The 24,781-nt window shown below is 38.0% G+C and overlaps 1 protein-coding gene across 1 annotated transcript in view; it reads left to right on the forward strand.

Annotated features, from left to right (window-relative positions):
- NUP210L (nucleoporin 210 like) overlaps positions 1-24,781 on the forward strand; it is a 99,676-nt gene that overhangs the window by 14,568 nt on the left and 60,327 nt on the right. Inside the window, exons 8-10 of the mRNA XM_027532137.1 lie at positions 4,023-4,091; positions 4,959-5,065; positions 5,744-5,884. Coding sequence (XP_027387938.1) covers positions 4,023-4,091; positions 4,959-5,065; positions 5,744-5,884 — 317 coding nt within the window. The remainder of the gene's footprint in view (positions 1-4,022; positions 4,092-4,958; positions 5,066-5,743; positions 5,885-24,781) is intronic.

Here is a 24,781-nt window from a genome sequence, read left to right on the forward strand (position 1 = left end):
CCTGGGAGCTGCAACTGCTGAAGGCCACACACCCTAGAGCCTGTGTACCGCAACTAGAGAAAAGCCCACGTGGCAGCAAAGACCCAGCACAGCCAAATATAAATAAGGTTATATTAAAAAATTATAAATAGGAGACTGGGGAGGACTTTGGAGGAACTTGTGTAACTGTTATTTAATTTGTTCTTGTTTTTACATGAATAATTGAGAAAAGATGATATTGTCTGCAGTGGCTACTTAATTGTTAAATTGAGGCAAGAGTAATTTTTTAGTTAATATATTTTAATTGGAGGATAATTACTTTACAATATTGCAGTGGTTTTTGCCATACATCAACATGAATTACCCCGGGGTGTACATGTGTCTCCCCATCCTGAATCTCCCTCCCACCTCCCTCCCCACCCCATCCCTCTGGGTTGTCCCAGAACACTGGCTTTGAGTGCCCTGCTTCATGCATTGAAGTTGCACTGATCATCTATTTTACATATGGTAATATACATGGTTCAATGCTATTCTCTCAAATCATCCCACCCTCACCTCTCCCACAAGTCCAAAAGTCTGTTCCTTACATCTGTGTCTAAGAGTAATTTTAAAAAATTCACTAAACCTGCTCTGTAAGGATTGAACAAAGAGAGTTACTTAGAGCTCTAATATAGTCAATGAAAACAAAACAGTATAAAGATTAAAATCCTCAGAAAATTGAAATTTCCAGAGAATTCATAAAATTCTCAGCATTGATTTTGAAATATTTCCTATTTTTGCATCTTTGAATCTCAAATATTTAATTTGTTTAATTTACTCAGTAAATACCTATTATATTTCTCCTATATGCTCAACATTGCTCTAAGTGCTGAGGATTTACTCAGGGTAGTTAGGGAAGTCCTCTCTGATAAGGCTGCATTTGAGCAATGAACCACACAGATATTTGGGTGAAGGCTCTCCAGAAAGAGGAAATAGCAAGTTCAAAGGTTCTGAGGCAGAAGCATGTTTGGCATGTTTACAGAAGAGCAAGGAAGACACTGCGGCTGAGTGCAGAGAATCAGGGCAAAATAGTAGAAAAGGTAATAGAGTAGGAGAGGGAGTAACTATGTAGGGCTTAGTAGGCTTACTCTGAGTAAGAGCCTATCAGTCTTAAAGGGTATAGTATTTCTTGTAGAGTAGTATTTGTTAATTAGCTGTTATATTCTGTTATATTATTTGTCTAAAACATTCAGGAGGGGTTTTGGTTCAGAGTTGTTTGTTCTCTAGTCATTTCAAGGTGCCTAGGACATTTGTGAACAAATACAATAGTAACTACAAAGTAAACTAAGATATTTGATATTTAGTTCCAGCTGTGCGTCAGGCACTTACCTGAACTGCCTTCCCCAGGCATACTTACCATGATTTTCTTCATAGTTTTTTCATTTTTTTCTCAGTTCATATTGTTATTTATTCCATATTGTTATTTATTGTTATTAAATATTAAAATATATTTACCTCTTGACATGGAAGGTGACGATTCATAATTTATTCCAGCGCCTGCCTTAGGGTGGCTGGTGGTACTCATAGAGATGGGTGATATAAAAGAAGGCGCATGTTTAAGGGAAAAGAAAACTAGTTTTTCACATGTCAACCTGAAGTATCTGTGGGGTAGACATCCAAGCAGAAATTTTTATTATGCATCTTGAGGAGAAAGATTCAGGATGAAGAAAAGTCTTTCAAAGTTATTAATTTATAGCCAGGTGATAGTTGAAGCTGTTGTAGAGAAAGTGAACCTAGAGAGAATATGCAGAGTGAGAGGAGAAGAGGACCAAAGACATAACTCTGGACTGCCAGCTTCTAAGGTTCATTTGGAAGAGGAGGAACTTTAAGGATGCCCAGAAAGAATGTTTAATAGGAAATTGGGAGAGTAGGAAATAGTAGGAAAATCAGGAGAGAAAAATTTCATGGTAACCAAGTGAGGAATTTGCAATGAGAATGTTCTTCAGGTGAAATCAGCAGAGATAAAGACTGAAAGTCTCTAGTAACTAGGAAGTCTTGGATCACTTTTCCAATAAAAGTGGAAAGCTTGGGTTTTTAAAGCTTGGCTTTAAAAAGGAGGAGGAAAACAAGGCAGAAGTTTGAAGAAGACAAAATTTTTTTAAGTTAAGAGAAACTTGAATATGTCTGTAAGTTAAACAGAGAGATGGCAGAGATATAGATGAAAAGAAGGTCAGTTGATGGAGCTAGATTTCTGAGGAGTAAGATTTCGGAGGAGCAAGATAAAATGAAATTCCAAACAGGGAAGGATTAGATAAAAGGTAGATGTCTTATTCTGATTATGGAGGGATGAACTGGTTTAGAGACCTATTGAGATCTGTGTCCTCATCTGTAAAATGAAAGGAATGATATGCTCCTGAATTTCCTTCTGCATGCATGTTCAGTTGCTCACTTGTGTCCAACTCTTTTTTGACCCCATGGACTGTGGCCCACCAGGCTCCTCTGTTCATGGAATTTCCCAGGCAAGAATACTGGAGTGGGTTGCCATTTCCTTCTCCAGGGGATTTTCCCAACCCAGGAATCTAGCCCAGGTCTCCTGCGTTGCAGGTAGACTCCTGCACTGCAGTGGATTCTTTACCAACTGAGCTACGAGGGAATTTCCTTTTAGCTCTTATAGTTTATGAATGTAGTATGTACTAAAACCAAACTCAGATTGACACAGTGTTTAAAAGATCTGCTTTAATGAATAGTAAAACCAAATGGCTTTTACTTGTGGCTCAGCTGGTAAAGAATCCTCCTGCAATGTGGGAGACCTGGGTCAATCCCTGTGTTGGGAAGATACCCTGGAGAAGGGAAAGGCTACCCACTCCAGTATTCTGGCCTGGAGAATTCCATGGACTGTATAGTCCATGGGGTTGCCAAGAGCTGGACACGACTGAGCAACTTTGACATTCACTAAAAAAAGAAATTTTAATTAGCATATCAATTGTATGTATATTAATAGTTCTTTTAAAGTACTTGGGCAGCTTTAAAAGTTTGATCCCTGAAATAGATTAAATGTTTTGCTTTGTCACTATAGATACTGTAGTGCCTAATTATAGCCTAGTGCATGACTGAATTAACAGCACTTCTAAATTAGTATACTTAGAAATAATAAGAGTTTTCTGTCCGATCATTTCAGTAATACATTTCTCAGAGCAGAAATAATTTCTTCTTAGCTTTTGGACATAGTATATTTCTGAGAAGGAATTACATTACTAATTAGATTGTGTAGGCATGCTAAGTTGCTTCAGTAGTGTCTGACTCTTTGTGACCCTGTGGACAAGAGCCCACCAGGCTCCTCTATCCATGGGATTCTCTAGGCAAGAATACTGGAGTGGGTTGCCATGCCTTCCTCCAAGTGATCTTCCCAATCCAGAGATTGAACCTGCATCTCTTAGATCTCCTGCGTTGGCAGGAGGGTTCTTTACCACTAGCACCACCTGAGAAGCCCCAGATTGTGTATAGGCTAACAGAATAAATAATGTGTAGTGTGATGTATGACATAGAAGTATCTCTGGTGGAAGAGAAAACATTTTGATATTAAAGAATTGCCACAGGTAATAGAAAATCAATTAGTGATTTTTAAAACTGTCTGGGGAGCCCGAGGCAAGTTACTGGGCTGGATGCCAAGTCATGCTGCTCCCTCTCCATCCACCACTGTCCATTTCTTCAGCCAGAGCAATTCCACTTTGTCCTGCTTTCCCTAATGGGCTCCTATGAAACACTTTTACAGGGGAAGAGGATTCTGTAGCTAAATGAATATTAAAAACTTGGAGCAAGATCTTTTTTTCTTTCGTTTCATCTTCCTGATATTTGAAATTCAAGAATACCTGATACCCGTGATTACTGAACCCTCAGATTTTTCTCAGAATGTATGCATTTAAGTTTTGCTTTCTAAGAGATAATGAAAGAATTTTTACTTGCTTTTGTTTATGGGCTTATTTATTTATTTATTCATTTTGGTAGCTTATATTTTTCTTTTCACCCAAATCTAGCTCATAAAATTTCCTTAAGCAAAAATTAAGATGTCCATATGCGATCTGTGTCTGGACTCCCAAATTGCACCATATATGTTGTAGAGCCTGGATTTTTAGGTATTTTTAGATAATGATTTTCAGAAAGCCAAATAACTTAAAGTATGCCACTGAAATGACTGCATTAAAGATTAGAGTGCTTCATTTTGAGACTTAACTAATTTAAAATTCAACCTTACTTTGACATGTTTTCTTGAATTGTTCTGCTACTGCTGCTAAGTCACTTCAGTAGTGTCCGACTCTGTGCAACCCCATAGATGGCAGCCCACCAGGCTCCCCCGTCCCTGGGATTCTCCAGGCAGGAACACTGGAGTGGGTTGCCATTTCCTTCTCCAATGCATGAAAGTGAAAAGTGAAAGGGAAGTCGCTCAGTCGTGTCCGACTCTTAGCGACCCCCTGGACTGCAGCCTACCAGGCTCCTCCGTCCATGGGATTTTCCAGGCAAGAGTACTGGAGTCGCATTGTTCTAGTTAAATGCTATTTGCAAGAGTAAAGCATCTTGAAATAGACTGTGAAAAAGTATGAAACTCCATGTAATACAAGGTTGGACTAGGAAAAGAGACTTCATACAAAGAAAGAAGAAACCTATGTCCTTAAGCCACATGAAGCAATGAATCTGACTGAAAGCAGCTGAAAACTTGCTTGACATATCAGAAATGAGCAAAATTGTGGGTTTGGGGTGGGTGGTATCTGTATACAGATGTGAGAATGCTTCTTTTATACCTGAGATGAACTAAGTTAAACTAGAATCTTTGGAACCCCAAATTATTATAGTTTTATAGAGGGAACTAAAGGATCTACTTTGGAAACCATCTCCATCTACTAGTGACTTTTGCTGTTTAAATGGCTTTTTAAAGTTTGTATTTTTAAAATTCATTATAGAAAAATGGCTTCTTCTGATATTTTTCTTTATTGATTTGTGTACAGGTTTCACAGTCCAACCTGGAGACCGATGGAGTCTAGAGGTGGGACAGGTCTATGTTATTACAGTAGAAGTATTTGATAAAAGCAGCACAAAAGTCTATATTTCAGATGTGAGTCTATCTTTTGAATTTTTCTAGCCCCCTTAAGGGTAACTCCTTCAGTGGGCAGTCTTTTTGCTAGGAAAACTTTTTCTTTGCTTCCAGATTTTGCCTTCAGAAAATGCAAGTTACTACTTTATCATTATTAAGTAGTTCTATCCTTGAGGAATACTAAACCAGAAGTAAAAGATACAACTTGGTTAGAATTATAGGAAAGAGATGAAGTTGGCACCAAGGGTAGCACTTTGGAGGGGATCCTCATTCTAAAACTTCATTTCAGAGAAGTTACCAGAGTTTTAGAGTATGATCATTAGATGTAAAATGTTGTAGTCATTCTCCAGCATCCATTCCCCACCCTACCCCCAACTGTCAGTTTCTGGAATGGCACAAATTACACTAAAATTGACATAAGCTTTGAAGCTTACTATTTCTAATTGCTTGTCATTAATGGATCTTTCAGACACTAGTACCATTTTAAAATGACATCTTTCCAACAGAATTTGATGAGGGCGAGCAAAGATTTTTATTTTTACTTCTTTAAGCCCCAGAATGCGTAGTCACACTTTTTTTTTTTTTAATGCTTTGAGTTTATTTATTTATTTATTTATTTTTTTGCTTTGAGTTTAAAATGGCATTAGGGAATAAAAAAAAATCTCTTCAGATTTGTGCTACTTTGGGGCTGATTTTCAGAATCTCAGGATTATGTACCAGTTCCTGAGGGAGTACTTTGAAGAGCAGCTAACTACTGTGAATGGATCTTACCATGTTGTAAAAGCTCTGAAAGATGGTGTGGTTTTGATAAATGCATCTCTGGCTTCCATCGTTTACCAGGTAGGAATTAAAAGGATTTTTTGAATCCTGAGAATACTGACAAGATTTGCTTGATTTGATTTGCTAGCACATATATAGCATATCTCACTATTATCTTTCACAAAATAAACTAATAAACAGTACACTTAGTAGTTTATACCTCTGCAGATTTTCCATTCCGGTCTCTGTTATTGCATATAGCTGCGTTTATGGTCATTTTGTATATGTGTCATTTGAGGTTCCTTTAAAAATTATTCCATATGCATGTTTCCTTGTGTCATCAGATCCACATAAGAGTATTTTGTATTCTAAAAATACATAGATTAATATGCCAATTGTTTAACCATGCCACCAACTTTGCACTTTTAGCAGGTTTTTACTTTGTAAATGGCATAACTGAGTATCTTCAGACAATTTCTATTCCTTTTGGTTAATTTTTGTATGGTATAATACCAGAAATGGAGTTACTGGGTGAAAGGATAAGGAATTTATCTGTTTCTAACGCCTCTAAAAACGTGCAAATATCCGACTTTTAACAGTCCGTCAGATTTGTTTCCCTCTGTAAACCTACTTTTTCTCCAGTGATCCTTTCCCCAGCTATTTGAGGCAAAATCCCAAGAGTCCCTCTTGACTCTACCTTCTCCCTCACCTCCTCCGTTCAGTACATCATTGAATGCTAAGTCAATTCTTCTAAAAATCTCTCAAATCCATTTCTTACTAGGTGAAGGAGACACTGCTGTCTTTCACCTAGACTTTCACAGTAGCTTCTAAACTGATACTCTACCTTCAATATTGTCTGTGGCTAGAATGATATTACAAAAACTATAAAAATTATGTATTTACTGTTTAAATTCCTTTGGTGGCTTCCCATTGATTTTAAGGTTAAGTTTAAACTTTGCGGTTCATAGGAGTCTCATCTCAGTGGGTTCTCTTGTTGCAGAGCACCAGATCTAGGTGCACGGGCTTCAGTAGTTGAAGCACGTGGGCTCAGTAGTTGTGGCGCGAAGGCTTAGTTGCTCCACAGCAACTAAGTGGAATCTTCCCGATCCAGAGACCAAACCTGTGTCACCTGCATTGACAGGTGGACTCGTAACCACTGGACCACCAGTTGTTGTTCAGTTGCTACGTCATGTCCAACTCTGTCACCCCATGGACTGCAGCATGCCAGGCTTCCCTGGCCTTCACTATCTCCTGGAATTTGCTCAGATTCATATCCATTTAGTTGATGATACTATCTAACCATCTCATCCTCTACCTCTCTCTTCTCCTTTTACTTTCAGTCTTTCTCAGCATCAAAGTCTCTTCCAGTGAGTCAGCTCTTCACATCAAGATGGCCAAAGTACTGGAACTTCAGCTTCAGCATCAGTCCTTCCAATGAATATACAGGGTTGATTTCCTTTAGGATTGACTGGTTTGATCTCCTTGAAGTCCAAGGGACTCTCAAGAGTTTTCTCTAGCACCACAATTAGAAAACATTAGTTCTTCAGCACTCAGCATTCTTTATGATCCAACTGTCATATCTGTACATGGCTACTGGAAAAACTATAACTTTGACTATAGGAACCTTTGTCAGTAAAGTGATGTCTCTGCTTTTTAATACACTGTTTAGGTTTGTAAAGCTTTCCTTTAAAGGAGCAAGTGTCTTAATTTTGTGGCTACAGTCACCCTCTGCAGTGATTTTGGAGCCCAAGAAAAGGAACTCTGTTACTGCTTCCACTTTTCCCCTTCTATTTGCCCTGAAGTGATGGGACCGGATGCCATGATCTTTTTTTTGGATGTTGAGTTTCAAGTCAGCTTTTTCACTCTCCTCTTTCACCCTCATCAAGAAACTTTTTTGTTCCTCTTCATTTTCTGTCATTAGAGTGGTATCATCTGCGTATCTGAGGTTATTGATACTTCTCCCAGCAATCTTGATTCCAGCTTATGATTAATCCAGCCCAGCATTTCATGTGATGTAATCTACATATAAGTTAAATAAACAAGATGACAATATACAGCCTTGTATTCCTTTCCCGATTTTGAACCAGTCTGTTGTTCATGTCCAGTTATAACTGTTGCTTCTTGACCTGTATACAGGTTTCTCAGGAGACAGGTGAGGTGGTCTGGTATTCCCATCTCTTGAAGAATTTTCCACATAGTCAAAGGCTTTCACATAGTCAATGAAGCAGATGTTTTTCTGGAATTGTCCTGCTTTCTCTGTGATTCAGCAAATGTTGGCAATTAGGTCTTTGATCCTCTGTCTTTTCTAAACCCAACTTGTACATCTGGAAGTTCTCAGTTCATGTACTGCTAAAGCCTAGCTTGAAGGATTTTGAGGATAACCTACTAGTATGCGAAATGAGTGCAGTTGTTCGATAGTTTGAACATTCTTTGGCACTGCCTTTCTTTGGGGTTGGAAGGAAAACTGACCTTTTCCAGTCCTGTGGCCACTGCTGAGTTTTCCAAATTTGCTGGCATATTGAGTGCAGCACTTTCACAGCGTCATCTTTTATGATTTGAAATAGCTCAGCTGGAATTCCATCCCCTCCACTATCTTTGTTTGTAGTAATGCTTCCTAAGGCCCACTTCACACTTCAGGATGTCTGGCTTTAAGTAAGAGATCACACCATTTTGGTTATCCCAGTCATTAAGACCTATTTTGTATAGTTCTTCTGTGTATTCTTGCCACCTCTTCTTAATCTGTTCTGCCTCTGTTAGGTTCCTACAATTTCTGCCCTTTATTGTGCCCATCCTTGCATGAAATAGTCTCTTGATACCTCCAATTTTATTGAAGAGACCTCTAGTCTTTCCCATTCTATTGTTTTCTTTTAATTGTTTGCATTTTTCATTTAAGGAGGCCTTCTTATCTCCTTGCTGTTCTCTGGAACACTCCATTCAGTTGGGTGTATCTTTCCCTTTCTCCTTTGCTTTTTGCTTCTCTTCTTTCCTCAGCTATTTGTAAAGCCTCCTCAGACATTGTCATCTTGCATTTTTTTTTCCTTTGGAATGGTTTTGGTCACTGCCTCCTGTACAAATGTTATGAACATCTGTCCATAGTTCTTCAGGTCAAACTTGCCAGGTATCTCTTGACTTTCTACTTTTGCATTCCAGCCCCCTATGATTGAGAGGGCATCTTTTTTTTGGAGTTAGTTCTAGAAAGTCTTGTAGATCTTTAGAGAACCAGTCAACTTCAACTTCTTTGGCATCAGTGGTTGGGGTGTAGACTTGGGATTACTGTGATGATGAATGGTTTGTCTTGGAAATGAACTAAGATCATTCTATCATTTTTATGTTTGCGCCCAAGTACTGCATTTTGGACTCTTTCATTGACTATGAGGGCTGCTCCATTTCTTCTAAGGGATTCTTGCCCACAGTAGTAGGTATAATGGTCGTCTGGTTTAAATTCACTCATTTCCATCCATTTTGGTTGACTGATTCTTAAGATGTTGATGTTCACTCTTGCCATCTCCTACTTGACTATGTCCAATTTACCTTGAATCATGGACTTAACATTCCAGGTTCCTATGCAATATTGTTCTTCAGAGCATCAGATTTACTTTCACCACCAGATACATCCACAACTGAGCATCATTTCTGCTTTGGTCCAGTTACTTCCTTCTTTCCAGAGCTGTTAGAAATTGCCCTGTTATTACCCAGTAGCACATTGGACACCTTCCGACCTGGGGGCTCATTGTCTGGTGTCATATCTTTTGCCTTTTCATACTGTTCATGGGGTTCTCATGGCAAGAATACTGGAGTGGTTTGCTATTCCCTCCTCCAATGGACCACGTTTTGTCAGAAATCTCCACCAGGACCCGCTTGTCTTGGGTGGCCCTACATGACATGGCTCATGACTTCACTGAGTTATGCAAGCCCCTTTGCCATGACAAGGCTGTGATCCATGAAGGGGTGGACCACCAGGGAAGTTCCTTAACTTCTTAACCTCTTAACCCAGGTCTTCCACATTGCAGGCAGACTCTTTACCAACTGAGCCATCAGGGAAGCCCTCTTAACATAGTTTTATAGAAGCCTCTATGACAGAGATCACAATCTGGTGGCCTGCAGACTATCTTGATTTGTAATCTTGTTTTTTATTTAGATGTCTAAGTTTCCTTTTGATCAGGAAATTTAAAATAAAATCTGGAAGTTTAAATAAAACTACTTCCCTGGTGGTTCAGTGGTTAAGAAACCACCTGCAAGGGACACGGGTTTGATCCTTGGTCTGGGAAGATCCCACATGTTGTGGAGCAACTAAGCCTGTGCTCCACACCTACTGAGCCCCTGAGCTGTAAGTACTGAAGCCTGAGTTCTCTAGAGCCCATGCTCCACAACAAGAGAAGCCATTGCAATGAGAAACCCATGCACTGCAATGAAGAGTAGCTCCTGCCAGTTGCAACTACAGAAAGATTGTGCACAGCAGTGAAGACCCAGCACAGCCAAATACAAATAACTTTTTTAAAAGAAAGAAAAAAATGCCCTCAAGATCAATCCAAATTGAGTATATCACTATATAATTTTAAAAATTACTGAATAAAAATAATTGGTGAATAATATCCCATTGTATAGATGTACTGGATTTTAACTATTCACCTATAAGGATGATTTGGGTTGTTCCTATTATTTGGCAATTATAAATAAAGCTGCTCTAAAGATTCTTGTGGGCTTCCCAGGTGGCTCAGTGGTAAAAAATCTGCCTGCAGTGCAAAAGATGAGGGTTCAATCCCTGGGTTGAGAAGATCCCCTGGAGAAGGAAATGGCATCCCACTACAGTATTCTTGCCTGGAAAATCCCATGGACATAGGAGCCTGGAGGGCTACAATCCATGGGATCGCAGAAGAGTCACACAACTTAGCAACTAAAACAACAACATTGTTGTATAGATTTTGCTGTGAATATGTTTTTATGTCTCTGGGATAAAATGCTTAAGAGTGGAGACTTCCCTGTGGTACAGTGGAGAAGAATCTGCCTGCCAGTGCAGGGAACACAGGTTCAATCCCTGGTCTAGGAAGATTCCATATGCTGCGGAGCAGCTAAGCCCGTGTGCCACAACTACTGAGCCCATATGCTCTGGAGCTCACAACCTGCAAATCCTGAAGCCCACAAGCCTAAAGCCTGTGCTCCAAAACAGAAGCCACTGCAAGGAGAAGTCTGCACATGACAATTAGAGAGTAGCTCCTGCTCACCCCAACTAGAGAAAGCCTACATGCAGTAATGAAGATCCAGCACAGCCAAAAAAAAATTAATTAATTAATAAAAAATGCTTGAGTGCGATTCTTGTGTCATAGTAGCTACATGTTAAGTTTTATAAGAAACTGACAAACTTTCTAAAATGGCTGTATTATTTTATATCCCCACCAATGATCTGTGAGATACCATTAATAATTTTTAATGTTTCTTCTTTTTATTCATAGTCATTTCAAGTTCTCTATTTCAGTTAAGTTCAATTCAGTGGCTCAGTCATGTCCGACTCTGCAACCCCATGGACTGCAGCACACGAGTCTTCCCTGTCTATCAACAAATCCCTGAGCTTCCTCAAACTCATGTCTGTTGAGTCGGTGATGCCATCTAACCATCTCATTCTCTGTTGTCCCCTTCTCCTCCTGCCTGCAATCATTCCCAGCATCAGGATCTTTTCCAATGAGTCAGTTCTTTGCAACAGGTGACCAAAGTATTGGAGTTTGAGCTTCATCAGTCCTTCCAATGAATATTCAGGACTGATTTCCTTTAGGATGAACTGGTTGGATCTCCTTGCTTTCCAAGAGACTCTCAAGAGTCTTCTCCCACACCACAGTTATTAAAAGCATCAATTCTTCAGTGCTCCGCTTTCTTTATAGTCCAACTCTCACATCCATATATGACTACTGGAAAAACCATAGCCTTGACGGACCTTTGTTGGCAAAGTAATGTCTCTGCTTTCTAATATGCTGTCTAGGTTGGTCATAACTTTTCTTCCAAGGAGCAAGAGTCTTTTAATTTCATGGCCGCAGTCACCATCTGCAGTCATTTTGGAGCTCAAAAAAATAGTCTCTCACTGTTTCCACTGCTTCCCCATCTATTTGCCATGAAGTGATGGGACCAGATGCCATGATCTTAGTTTTCTGAACGTTGAGTTTTAAGCCAAGTTTTTCACACTCCTTTTTCACTTTCATCAAGACGCTCTTTAGTTCTTCTTTGCTTTCTGCCATAAGGGTGGTGCCATCTACGTATCTGAGGTTATTGATATTTCTCCCGGCAGTCTTGATTCCAGTTTGTGCTTCATCCAACCCAGAGTTTCTCATGATGTATTCTGCATGTAGGTTAAATAAGCAGGGTGACAATATACAGCCTTGACGTACGCCTTTCCCTATTTGGAACCAGTCTGTTGTTCCATGTCCAGTTCTAACTGTTGCTTCCTGACCTGCATACAGATTTCTCAAGAGGCAGGTCAGGTGGTCTAGTATTCCCATCTCTTTAAGAATTTTTCAGAGTTTGTTGTGGTCACACAGTCAAAGGCTTTGGCATAGTCAATAAAGCAGAAATAAATATTTTTCTGGAACTCTCTTGCTCTTTCAGTGATTCAATAGATGTTAGAAATTTGATCTCTGGTTCCTCTGCCTTTTCTAAATCCAGCTTGAACATCTGGAAGTTCATGGTTCATGTACTGTTGAAGCCTGGCTTGGAGAATTTTGAGCATTACTTTACTAGCATGTGAGATGAGTGCAATTGTGTGGTAGTTTGAGCATTCTTTGGCTTTGCCTTTCTTTTGGGTTGGAATGAAAACTGACCTTTTCCAGTCCTGTGGCCACTGCTGAGCTTTCCAAATTTGCTGGCATATTGAGTGCAGCACTTTCACAGCATCATCTTTTAGGATTTGAAATAGCTCAACTGGAATTCCATCACCTCCACTAGCTTTGTTCGTAGTGATGCTTCCTAAGTTCCACTTGACTTTGCATTCCAGAATTCTGGCTCTAGGTGAGTGATCACACCATCGTGATTATCTGGATTGTGAAGATCTTTTTCATATAGTTTTTTTGTGTATTCTTGCCACCTCTTCTTAATATCTTCTGCTTCTGTTAAGTCCATACCATTTCTGTCCTTTATTGTGCCCATCTTTGCATGAAATGTTCCCTTGGTATCTCTAATTTTCTTAAAGAGATCTCTAGTCTTTCCCATTCTGATGTTTTCTTCTATTTCTTTGCACTGATCACTGAAGAAGGCTTTCTTATCTCTCCTTGCTATTCTTTAGAACTCTGCATTCAAATGGGTATATCTTTCCTTTCCTCCTTTGCCTTTCACTTCTCTTCTTTTTCACAGCTGTTCATAAGTCCTCCTCAGACAACCATTTTGCCTTCTTGCATTTCTTTTTCTTGGGGGTGATCTTGATTCTGCCTCCTGTACAGTGTCACAAACCTCCGTCCATAGTTCATCAGGCATTCTATCTATCAGAGCTAATCTCTTGAATCTGTCACTTCCACTGTATAATCATAAGGGATTTGATTCAAGTCATACCTGAATGGTCTAGTGGTTTTCCCTACTTTCTGTAATTTAAGTCTGAATTTGGCAGTAAGGAGTTCATGATCCAAGCCACAGTCAGCTCCTGGTCTTGTTTTTGCTGACTGTATAGCACTTCTCCATCTTTGGCTGCAAAGAATATAATCAGTCTAATTTTGTTATTGACCGTCTGGTGATCAAGTTCTCTATTTAGTTATTACATAATTTTTTGGCAGGGGAGGGGGGCTGCACCACATGGCTTATGGGATCTTAGTTCTGTGACTTGGTATCAAACCCATGTCCCCGGCAGTGGAAACATGGAGTCTTAACCGCTGGGCCACCTGGGAAGTCTTAGTACCATATTGTTTTGTTTACTGTAGTTTTGTAGTATAGTCTGACAACAGGGAGTGTGATACCTCTAGCTTTGTTCTTTATTCTCAACATACTTTGGTTATTAGGGGTAGTTTGTGGTTCCGTATAAATTTTAGGATTGTTTATTCTAGTCTTGTGGAAAACATCATGGGTGTTTTGATAGGGATTGCATTAAAATTATCCATTGCTTTTGGTAGTATTGACATTTTAATAATATTAATTGTTCAAATTCATGAACCTGGGATATCTTTCCATTTCTTTGTATCGTCTTCAGTTGTTTTCACCAGTGTTATGGTATTTTCAGAGTATAAGCCTTTCACCTCTTTGGAGTTAAATTTATTTTATTCTTTTTGATGCAGTTGTAAATGGGGTTGTTTTCTTGTTTTCTCTCTCTGATAGTTCATTACTAGTGTATAGAAAAGCAACAAGTTTCTGTATATAAATCTTGTATCCTGCAACTTGACTAAATGCATTTAATAGGTCTAATAGTGTTTTGTTGGGGACTTTGGGGTTTTGTATTGTGCCAGCGCTGTTTGTCAAAGAGACTCATTTCACTTATTGTATGCTCTTGGCATCCTTGTCAAATCCAGTTGACTATGCTGCTGCTATTGCTGCTAAGTCACTTCAGTTGTGTCCGACTCTGTGTGACCCCATAGACGGCAGCCCACCAGGCTCCCCCGTCCCTGGGATTCTCCAGGCAAGAACACTGGAGTGGGTTGCCATTTCCTTCTCCAATGCATGAAAGTGAAAAGTGAAAGTGAAGTCGCTCAGTTGTGTCCAACTCTTAGCGACCCCATGGACTGCAGCCTACCAGACTCCTCCATCCATGGGACTTTCCAGGCAAGAGTACTGGAGTGGGGTGCCGTTGCCTTCTCCGCCAGTTGAGTATAGATGTCACCTTATTTCTGTACTCTCAATTTTATTCCATTGGTCTGTGTGTCTGTCCTTTTGCAGTACCACAGTGCTTTGATCACTGTAGCTTTGAATTGTGTTTTGAAATGGGAAATGTGAAGTCTTCTAACTGTTCTCTTTCAAGATTATTTTGGCCATTCAAGATCTCTTAGAATTCCATATCAATTTGAGGATAGGCTTCTCCATTTTTTCCAAAAAGGCCCTCAGGATTTTGATAGCAATTATGTTGAATTAGTAGATCACTTTGGAGATTGTTGTCATCTTAACAGTGTTAGGTCTTCCAGTTCATGAACATGGGATGTTTTTCCATTTACTCAGGCTGTCTTTAATTTATTCAAGCAATATTTTGTAGTTTTCAATATACAAGTACTGCACCTCCAAGGTTGAGTTTATTCTGAGTAGTTTATTCTTTTTTGATGCTATTGTAATGAATTTTTTTTCTTAATTTATCTTACTAGTTTGTTTATTGCTAATGTATGTAAGTACAGCTGATATTTGTATGTGGATCTGGTATGCTGCAACTTTGCTGAATTATTTTATTGGCTCTAGTAGTTCTTCTGGATTTTACAGGATATTTCATATATAATATATCCAAGAATTGGTGATGGACAGGGAGGCCTGGCATGCTGCAGTCCATGGGGTCGCCAAGGAGTCGGACACTACTGAACGACTGAACTGAACTGAACCTGTGAATAGTGGTAATTTTGCTCCTCCATTTCCCATTTTGGTACCTTTTATTTCATTTTCTTGCCTAATTTCTCTGGCTAGAACTTAGAGTACAGTATTGAATGGAAGTGGCAATAGTGGGCCTCCTTATCTTATTTTTGATATTAGAGCAAAAACTTTCTTTCACCACTGAGTAAGATGTTAGCTGTGGAGTTTCCATATGTGGCCCTTACCATTTTGAACAAGTTCTTTCTCACCCCTAATTGTTGAGTGTTTTTACTGTGAAAAGGCTTTGGATTTTTCTCAAATATTTTTAAGCATTTTTTTCTTTCATTCTACTAATATGTATATTACAGTAATTGATTTTATATATTGTACTGCCTTTGAATTACTAGAAAAATCCCACTTGATCATGGTGTATAATCCTATTAATATGCTGCTGGATTTGGTTTTCCAGTATTTTCTTAAGGAGTTTTGTATTTATATTCCTAAAGGATATTGGTCTGTAGTTTTCCTGTTTTATGATGTCTTTGTCTAACTTTGGTATCAGGGCAAATGCTGGTCTCTTAGAATGAGTTAGGAAGTGTTTCCTCCTTTTTCTTCTTTTCTTCTTCATCATCTTTTATTTTTAAGTTTGAGAAACATTGGTGTTAATTTTGTTTTAAATGTTTGTGGAAATTAACAATTGAAGCCATATAGGCCTGGGCTTTTCTTTCTTTTAAAAAAAATTTATTTCTTTATTTTAATTGGAGGACAGTCACTTCACAACACTGTAGTGGTCCCTGCCACACATCGACACTATTCAGCCACGGGTGTACATGCATGCCCACCCCCATCCTGAACCCCCCTCCCACCTCCCTCCTCACCCCAACCTCTAGGTTGTCCCAGAACACTGGCTTTGAGCATCCTGCTTCATGCATCGAACTTGCACTAGTCATCTATTTTACATATATATGTTTCAATATCTCTCATATCATCCCACCCTTACCTTCTCCCACATAGTCCAATAGTCTGTTCTTTACATCTGTGTCTCTTTTGCTGCCTTGCATATTAGGATCATGGTTACCATCTTTCTAGATTCCATATATATGCATTAATATACTATATTGGTGTTTCTCTTTCTGACTTATTTCACTCTGTATAATAGACTACAGTTTCATCCACCTCCTTAGAACTGACTCAAATGTGTTCTTTTTTATAGCTGAGTAATATTCCATGTGTATATGTACCACAACCTCCTTATCCATTTGTCTGCCAATGGACATCTAGGTTGCTTCCATGTCCTGGCTATTGTAAACAGTGCTGCAATGAACATTGGGGTACATGTGTCTCTTTCAGTTCTGGTTTCCTTGGTGTGTATGCCCAGCAGTGGGATTGCTGGGTCATATGGCAGTTCTGTTTCTAGTTTTCTAAGGAATCTTCACAGTGTTCTCCATAGTGGCTCTACCAGTTTGCATTCCCACCAACAGTGTAAGAGGGTTGCCTTTTCTCCACACCCTCTCCAACACTTATTGTTTGTAGACTTTTTGTAGGCAGGGCCTGGGCTTTTCTTTGCTAGGAAAATTTTGATTATTGATTTAATCTCTTTGCTTGCTATAGCTTTGTTCAGGTTTTCTATTTCTACTGAGTCAGTTTTTCTAATTGATGTGCTTTGAGGAATCTTTCCATTTGATCTAGGTTATCTAATTTGTTTGGTGGGCAATTGTTCATAGTATTATCTCACAATCCTTTTTATTTCTGTAAAGTTGGTAATAATGTCCCCACTTTCATTTCTGATTCTAATAATTTGAGTATTCTTTCTTTTTTTCTCAGTGATTCCAGCTAAACTCAATTTTGTTGATCTTTTTGAAGAACCAAATTTTGGTTTTGTTAATTTTGTGTATTTATTTTCCACTCTCTACTTTTAAAATCACTGCTCACTTTATTATTTCCTTCCTTCTGCTAGTTTCAGGTTTACTTTGCTCTTCCTTTTCCAGTTTTGTTTTTTTTAGTTATACAGTCAGATTATGATTTGAAATGTTTTCTTCTTTTTTGGCTATGCCACACCCAGCTTACAAGATCTTATTTCCTTAACCAGGGATTGAACCCAGGCCATGGGAGTGAAAACACTGAGTCCTAACCATTGGACAGACAGGAATTCCCTCTTCTTTTTTTTAAAATTTAATTCATTTTGTATATTTATTTATGTATTGGCTACGCTGGGTCTCTGTTGCTGTGCGTGGACTTCCCCTAGTTGCAGCAAGTGAGCTTTCTAGTTGTGGTACCAGGGCCTCTCATTGTGGTGGCTTCCCTTGTTGCAGAACATGGGCTCTAGGGTGCATGAGCTTCAGTCGTGTGGCTCATGGGCTCAGCAGTTGTGGCACACAGGTTTAGTTGCCCCGTGGTATGTGGAATCTTCTCAGACCAGGGATTGAACTTGTGTCCCCTGCATTGGCAGGCAGACTCCCAACCACTGGACCACCAGGGAAGTCCCCTGAAAAACTCAAGGAGAGACTGCATTTGAAATAGTTTCAATTCTACTCTCTGTGGAGGACATTTGTTTTGTCACTCTGGCTGGCCCCCTCTGCCATAGGGGAAAGGAACTTGCCCTATTTAACATGGTTCTGCCATGTTCTACTGCCAATCACAGCACTTTTTTCCTCTCTCTTGTATTTTAATACAGGTGTTTACAACTGTGTATTTTCCTTTGAGCATCGTTTTCATTGAATCCTATAAGTTTGGGCATGTTGGATTTTTGTTTTCCTTTATCTCAAAGTTTCCTAACGTTTCTTATGATTTCTTCTTTGACCCATTGGTTGTTTTATTTAATCTCCACATACTTGTGAATTGTCCAGTTTTCCCTGTGTGAAGTTTTAGTTTTAGTCCATTTTGGGTGGAGAAGATACTTTATATGATTTAAGTATTTTTAAATTTATTGAGATTTCTTTTGTACTTTAACATATGACCTGTTGTGGAGAATATTCCATGTGCACTTGAGAAGATTGAGCATTTTGTTTTTGGGGTGGAATATTCTTTATATGTCTGCTTGATCCGGTTGGTTCATAGTGTTGGTCAAGTCCTCTATTTCCATACTGATCTTTTGTTCTGGTTGTTCTATCCATTATTGAATCTGAGTTATTAAAATCTGTTAACTGTTGTTATAAAACTATTTCTTTCTTCATTTCTTCCTTCATTCCATCTGTCCATTTTTGCTTCATATTTTGTGGTCCTCTGTTGTTAGGTATGTATATGTTTGTAACTGTTATATCTTGATGAATTAACCTTTTTGTTAATATATAATGACCTTTGTCTCTTATAACAATTTTTTAAAATCTATTTTGTTTGATGTTAATGTAGACTGCTGCTCCCCCAACCCTCTTTTGGTAAGTATTTTTTAAAATAATTTGGTAATTAAAATGGAATGCATTTTTCCGTTCTTTCACTTTCTACCTATTGTGTCTTTGAATCTAACATTAGTCTCTTACAGACAGCATATACTTGGATCATGTTTTTCTTTATCCATTGTCAATCTCTGCCTTTTAATTGAAGAAATTTTTTATGTTTAAAACAGTTACTGATAAGGAAAAGCTCCTGCTTTTGTTTTCTTTTTTTTTCCTACAGATGGGCATTGTTTTATTTTTTTGTTTTCTATATGATTTTTTTGATAATTTCTTCCATTACTGACTTCTTTTGTGTTTAATTGATTTTTGTAGGTTCATTAAATGTGAGACATTTTCATCGTTAATTCTTCATATATCCTTTCTGTACCTTTCTTTCCCTATTTCTGGGACTTATTTTATATATATTGATTTACTTAATGATGTTCCACTGGTCTCTAAGGCTTGGTCATTTTTTTTTCATTCTTTTTTTCTTTTTGCTTCTCTGAATAACTTCAATGGCCCTCTCTTTAAATTTCCAGATTCTTTCTTCTGCCAGCTCAAATCTGCTATACAGGTCTTCTACTGAAGTTTTCATTTCAGTTATTGTACTTTTAATTTCAGAATATCTGTTTGGTTCCTTTTTTATAATTTCTGTCTCTTCACTGATATTCTCTATTTGGTGAAACATACTTCTTCTGGAGTGATGTCTATTGTTTCTATTAGCTCTTTGTTTATAATCTTTTTCAGTATCTGTGCTTCTTTAGGGACAGTTTGTGTTAATTTCCTTTTTTCCCCTTTATAAATAGGTCATATTTTCTTGTTTCTTTGAATGCCTTATTTTTTGTTGTTGCTGAAAACAACATTTTATTATAGTGGACCCTTGAGCAATGTTAGTTCTAATTGCACAGTTCCACTTGTACGTGGATTTTTAAAAATTAATACATACTACAATACTATATAATCTGTGGCTGGTTGAATCTGCAAATGTAATACCATGGTCTGGAGGGCTAGAGTTATACACGGATTTCACCTGCTCAGAGGATTGGCACTCATAGACCCCACTTTGTTCAAAAGTCGACAATATAATATGATAATTTTGGAAATCAGATTCTTGTCTTTCCTCAGGGCTGTTGTTATTGCTTGCTGTGGGTTGTAGTTGCTTGTATATTTAGTGAGTTTTCTAAATCATTTTTAAAAGATTGTGTTATTTGTAATTTGTGTTATTTGACTGTAAAATCTTGATTCCTTTAGCTTGTAGTTAGTTAGTGGTTTGGCAAATAATTTCTTTAATGCCTTAAGTCACCTTTTTCTTAATTCAGCATACATTTAGTTGCTGTAAACCTTTGAGATTTTCCAAAGTTAATTCTGACTCTCTCTCTTTTTTTTGGCATTTCTATGGAGGGACAGGTTCTTGGAGTTTCTTGCTTTGCCACTGTTGCAGACATCTCCTCCCTGCTGATATTTTTTATTAGGATTTATGAACATGAAACTTTTTCCACTTATTTAGGACTTTTAATTTTTCTTTCAGCAATGTCTTATAGTTTTCATCATACAGGTCTTGAAGATATTTTATTACATTTGTACTTATGTTTTAAGCCATATATATATATTTAAATTTTCTTCTTCTAATTCATCATGCTAGTATATATAAATACAGTGGGTTTTTTTAAATCATTTTTTAAATGTATTTATTTTTGGCTGTGCTGGGTCTTTGTTGCTGTGGGGGCTTTTCTGTAGTTGCAGCGAGTGGGGGGCTACTTTTCATTGAATTGTGCAGGCTTCTTATTGTAGTGGCTTCTTTTGTTGTGGAGCACAGGCTCCAGGGCACTGAGCTTCAGTAGTTGTGGCACTTGGGCTCAGTAGCTGCAGTTCCTGGGCTCTAGACCACAGGCTCAATAGTTGTGGCCAACGGGTTAGGTTGCTCCCCGGCATGTGGGATCTTCCTGGATCAGGGATCGAACTGGAGTCTCCTGCATTGGTGGGCAGATTCTTTACTGTTGAGGCACCAGGAAAGCCCATGAATACAGTGGTTTTTGTATGTTACCTTGAATCTTGAAAGCTTGCTGAGTTAACTTATTCTATTACTTCTTGTAGATTCCTTAGGAAGTGCTACATATATAATTAGGTTATATGTGAATAAAGAGTTAACTCTTTTCATTATAATAAATGTGCCTTTTCTTTCTCTTGCCTCATAGCACTGACTAGGACCTCTACTCAATAATATTGAATAGAAGTGTAAAGTGTAAAGTGTAAAGTGTAAAATTTGCCTTATTTCTGACCTTAAAGTGGAAAATATTCACCCTTTCACCATTGAGTATGATGTTGATTATAGATTTTGTGTAGATGCTCGTCCTTAGGTTGAACAAGTTCCTTTTTATTCCTAGTTTATTGAGAATTTTCATCATGAATTGGTGCTGCATTTTGTCAGTGCTCTTCTACATCTACTGATAAAATGAATATAGTTTTTCTTTTTTAGTCTTTTAAATATGATGAATTAGTTACATTGATTGATTTTCTAGTATTAAACAAATCTTACATTCTCAGGATAAACCTCACTTGATTATGATTTGTTATCTTCACACATTGCAGGATTTAATTTGCTAAAATTGTGTTAATGACTTTTGTATGTATGTTTTTGAGGGCCTATAACTTTTTTTTTCCTTCTTCAGTTTTAGTTGTAATGTCTTTGTCAGGTTTTGATGTGAGGATAATACTGGCTTTATAAAATGAGCTGGAAAGTATTCTTTTCTATTTCCTGGAAGAGTTCTGTAGAACTAGTGTTACTTCTTCCTCAAATATTTGGTAGAATTCACAATGAAACTGTTTGAGCTTGGAACTTTTTAAAATGGTAAGTCTTTTATTATTATAGTGCTAAAATATACATAACACAAATTTTACCATTTTAACCATTTTTAGGCATACAGTTCAGTGACATTAAGTGTATTGATGGTGTGTACCAATACCACCATCTATCTTTAGAACTTTATAATCTTTCCAGACTGGTTCTCTCTTTCCCTTAAAAAATATCCACCCCTGTTCCTCCTATCTTCTGTCTCCTGGTAACTACATTCTATTTCCTGTCTCTGTTAATTTGATTAATCTAGTTATGTCATATAAATGGCATCATACAAGGAATTCCCTGGCAGTCCACTGATTATTACTCCATGCCTTCACTGATGAGCATGTGGGTTCAATCTCTGGTCAGGGAACTAAGATCCCACAAGCCTTGTGGTATGGCCAAAAAAAAGTGGAATCATACATTTGTCCTTTTTTTTTTTTTTTTTTTTTACTTATTTCACTTAGCATGTCTTTAGGGTTAATCCATATTGCGCCCTGACATAATTTCATTTCTTTTTAAGGCTAAATAATATTCTATTGAATGGATATACTGCATTTTGTTTGTTATTTATCCACTGACAAACAGTTGGGTTGTTTCTGTCTTTTGTCTATTGTAAATAATGTTGCTGTGAACATGACAAAGTATACAAGTACTTTGTCAGATCTTTACTTTCAGTTCTTTTATGTATATACCCAGAATTTGAATTGCTGGATTATATGGCAATTCTGTGTTTAACTTTTTGAGGAATTGTCATATTGTTTTCCACAGTGACTGTCATTTTACATTCCAGCAGCAATGCACAAGGATTCTGATTTCTCCACATCCTAACGAACACTTAACTATTTTCTATTTTTGATAATTGCCATTCTAATGGGTATGAAGTGCTATCTCACTGTGATTTTAATTTCCATTTCTCTAACAATTGGTATATGAGAGGTTTTAAACCTATGAATTCAATTTTTTAAATGTATATGCAGCTATTGAGGTAATTTATTTCTTTTATCTATTTTTGGCTGTTCTGGGTTTTCCTGGCTGCACGTGGGCTTTCTCTAGTTGCAGAGAGTGGGGGGATACTCCTCCTTGTGGTATGCAGGTTTCTCACTGCGGTGGCTTCTCTTATTACAGAGCACAGGCTCTAACTGCACAGGCTTCTGTAGGTGTGACTTGAGGGTGTAGAGTGCTGGCTCAGTAGTTATGACACATAGGCTTAGTTGCCACATAGCATGCAGGATCTTAGAGCAGGGATTGAATTCATGTCCCCTGCATTGGCAGGTGTATTCTCAACCACTGTACCATCAGGGAAGCCCCTATTTATTTCTTCTTGAGTGAAACTTGGTAATTTGTATGTAGAGAAATTTCTGTTTAGTCTAAATTGTTGAATTTATCACATAAAGTTGTTGATAACATTGCCTTATTAATTTGTATCTGTAGTATCTGTAGTGATGTTGTCTCTTTCATTCCAGATATTGGTGTGTATGTGTATGTGTGCACTAAGTTGCTTCAGTTGTGTCTAACTCTTCATGACTCTGTGAACTGTAGCCCTCCAGGTTTCTCTGTCCATGGGATTCTCCAGGCAAGAATATTGGAGTGGGTTGCCATTTCCTTCTCCATGGGATCTTCCCAAGCCAGGGATCGAACCAGTGTCTCATATCTCCTGCATTGACAGGTTCTTTACCACTCGTGCCACCTGGGAAGTCCCCCAGATACCGATCATTTGTGTTTCTACTGTTTCAATTCTTTACCTATTTTTTCTTTTATTGATTCATGCTTTTTTCTTTGTTATTCTATTTCTTCTCCTTACTTTGGATCAAATTTGCTTTTCTTTTTTAAGTTCCTTATTATTGAAGAATCTTATGGTGGGTCACTGGTTTTACATCTCTTTTCTAATATAAGCACATCTACTACACTCTATTGATCATTGAAACCATTCTTAATACAACAAAGAGGGAACTACACAAGGGTGTGAATACCACAGGGTGGAATCTGTGGAGGCCATCTTGGAGTCTGGGTTCTCCAAGTTGATTCTAACTTGTCTATTATTAGGTTTAATGTCATTACTAGTCCTGTTCCTTGTGATAAAATGTGAGCATTAATAGTCTATGGTGTGCAATAGCAAAACAGCTACTTAGAAGTATTACCTGTAGACACTACAGTTAAATGCGTATAGAAGACAAGCCTTTTGGTAACCAGGTAGTTGCTGCCATAAAACATGTTAGTGAAAGCCTGGGATATAATAGGGTTTATTGATTGTTGTTGCTAAGTATGCTGAACAATGTTGGGAAAGAAAATGGTTAGATCAGGACTTTGAATTCTCAAGTCAAGATCCACCTAAGGAATCTATTAGGTTGATGAAAAGGTAGTTTCGGTTTTACACCATGAATTTTAAATCATTATAACTAGGCTTAAATACATCTTTATTAACCAAAATAGGAACCATTTTAATCAATATATTTTTGCCCACAATAAATAAGATTGTTTATTCATAAGTAGCATAAAGTAGCATAAAAAAGCAAGTAGCATAAAAATCCATGCTTTGGGATTTGATGAACTCTTGGAAAGCATGTTCTGCCTCCTGCTGGTTGTGGGAATGTTTTCCATGCAAAAAATTATCGAATGGGGAGCACATGTACACGCATGGCTGATTCATGTCAATGTATGGCAAAACCCACTACAATATTTTAAAGTAATTAGCCTCCAATTAAAATAAATTAATTTTTAAAAAAGTTGTCAAGATGCTTGAAGAAGTAGTAGTCAATTGGCGAAAGTCTGGTGAGTATGGTGGATGAGGCAAAACTTCGTAGTCTAGTTTATTTGACTTTTGAAGCGTTGGTTATGTGACATGCAGTCAGGAGTTGTTAGGGAGAAGTATTGGGCTCATTCTGTTGACCAGTGTCGGCTGCAAGCATTGCAATTTTTGGTGCATCTCATCAATCAGCTGAGCATACTTCTCAGATGTAATGGTTTTGCTGGGATTTAGAAGGCTGTAGTGGATCAGATGGGCAGCAGACCACCAAACAATGACCATGACCTTTTTTTGGTGCAAGTTTGGCTTTGGAGCTTCTTCTCAGTCCAACCACTGAGCTGGTCTTTACCAGTTTTATAAAATCCACTTTTTATCACACGTCACAATCTGATCAAGAAATAGTTCATTGTTGTTGTGTAGAACAAGAGAATACAAATGTAAAATAGATAGCCAATGGGAATTTGCTATGTGACTCAGGGAACTCAAACCGGGACTCTGTAACAACCTTAGAGGGGTGGGATGGGGAGGGAGGTTCAAGAAGAAGGAGACATAGGTATACCTATGGCTGATTCATGTTG

This window comes from Bos indicus x Bos taurus, chromosome 3 (assembly GCF_003369695.1).
Source record: "Bos indicus x Bos taurus breed Angus x Brahman F1 hybrid chromosome 3, Bos_hybrid_MaternalHap_v2.0, whole genome shotgun sequence".
Classification (NCBI taxonomy): domain Eukaryota; kingdom Metazoa; phylum Chordata; class Mammalia; order Artiodactyla; family Bovidae; genus Bos; species Bos indicus x Bos taurus.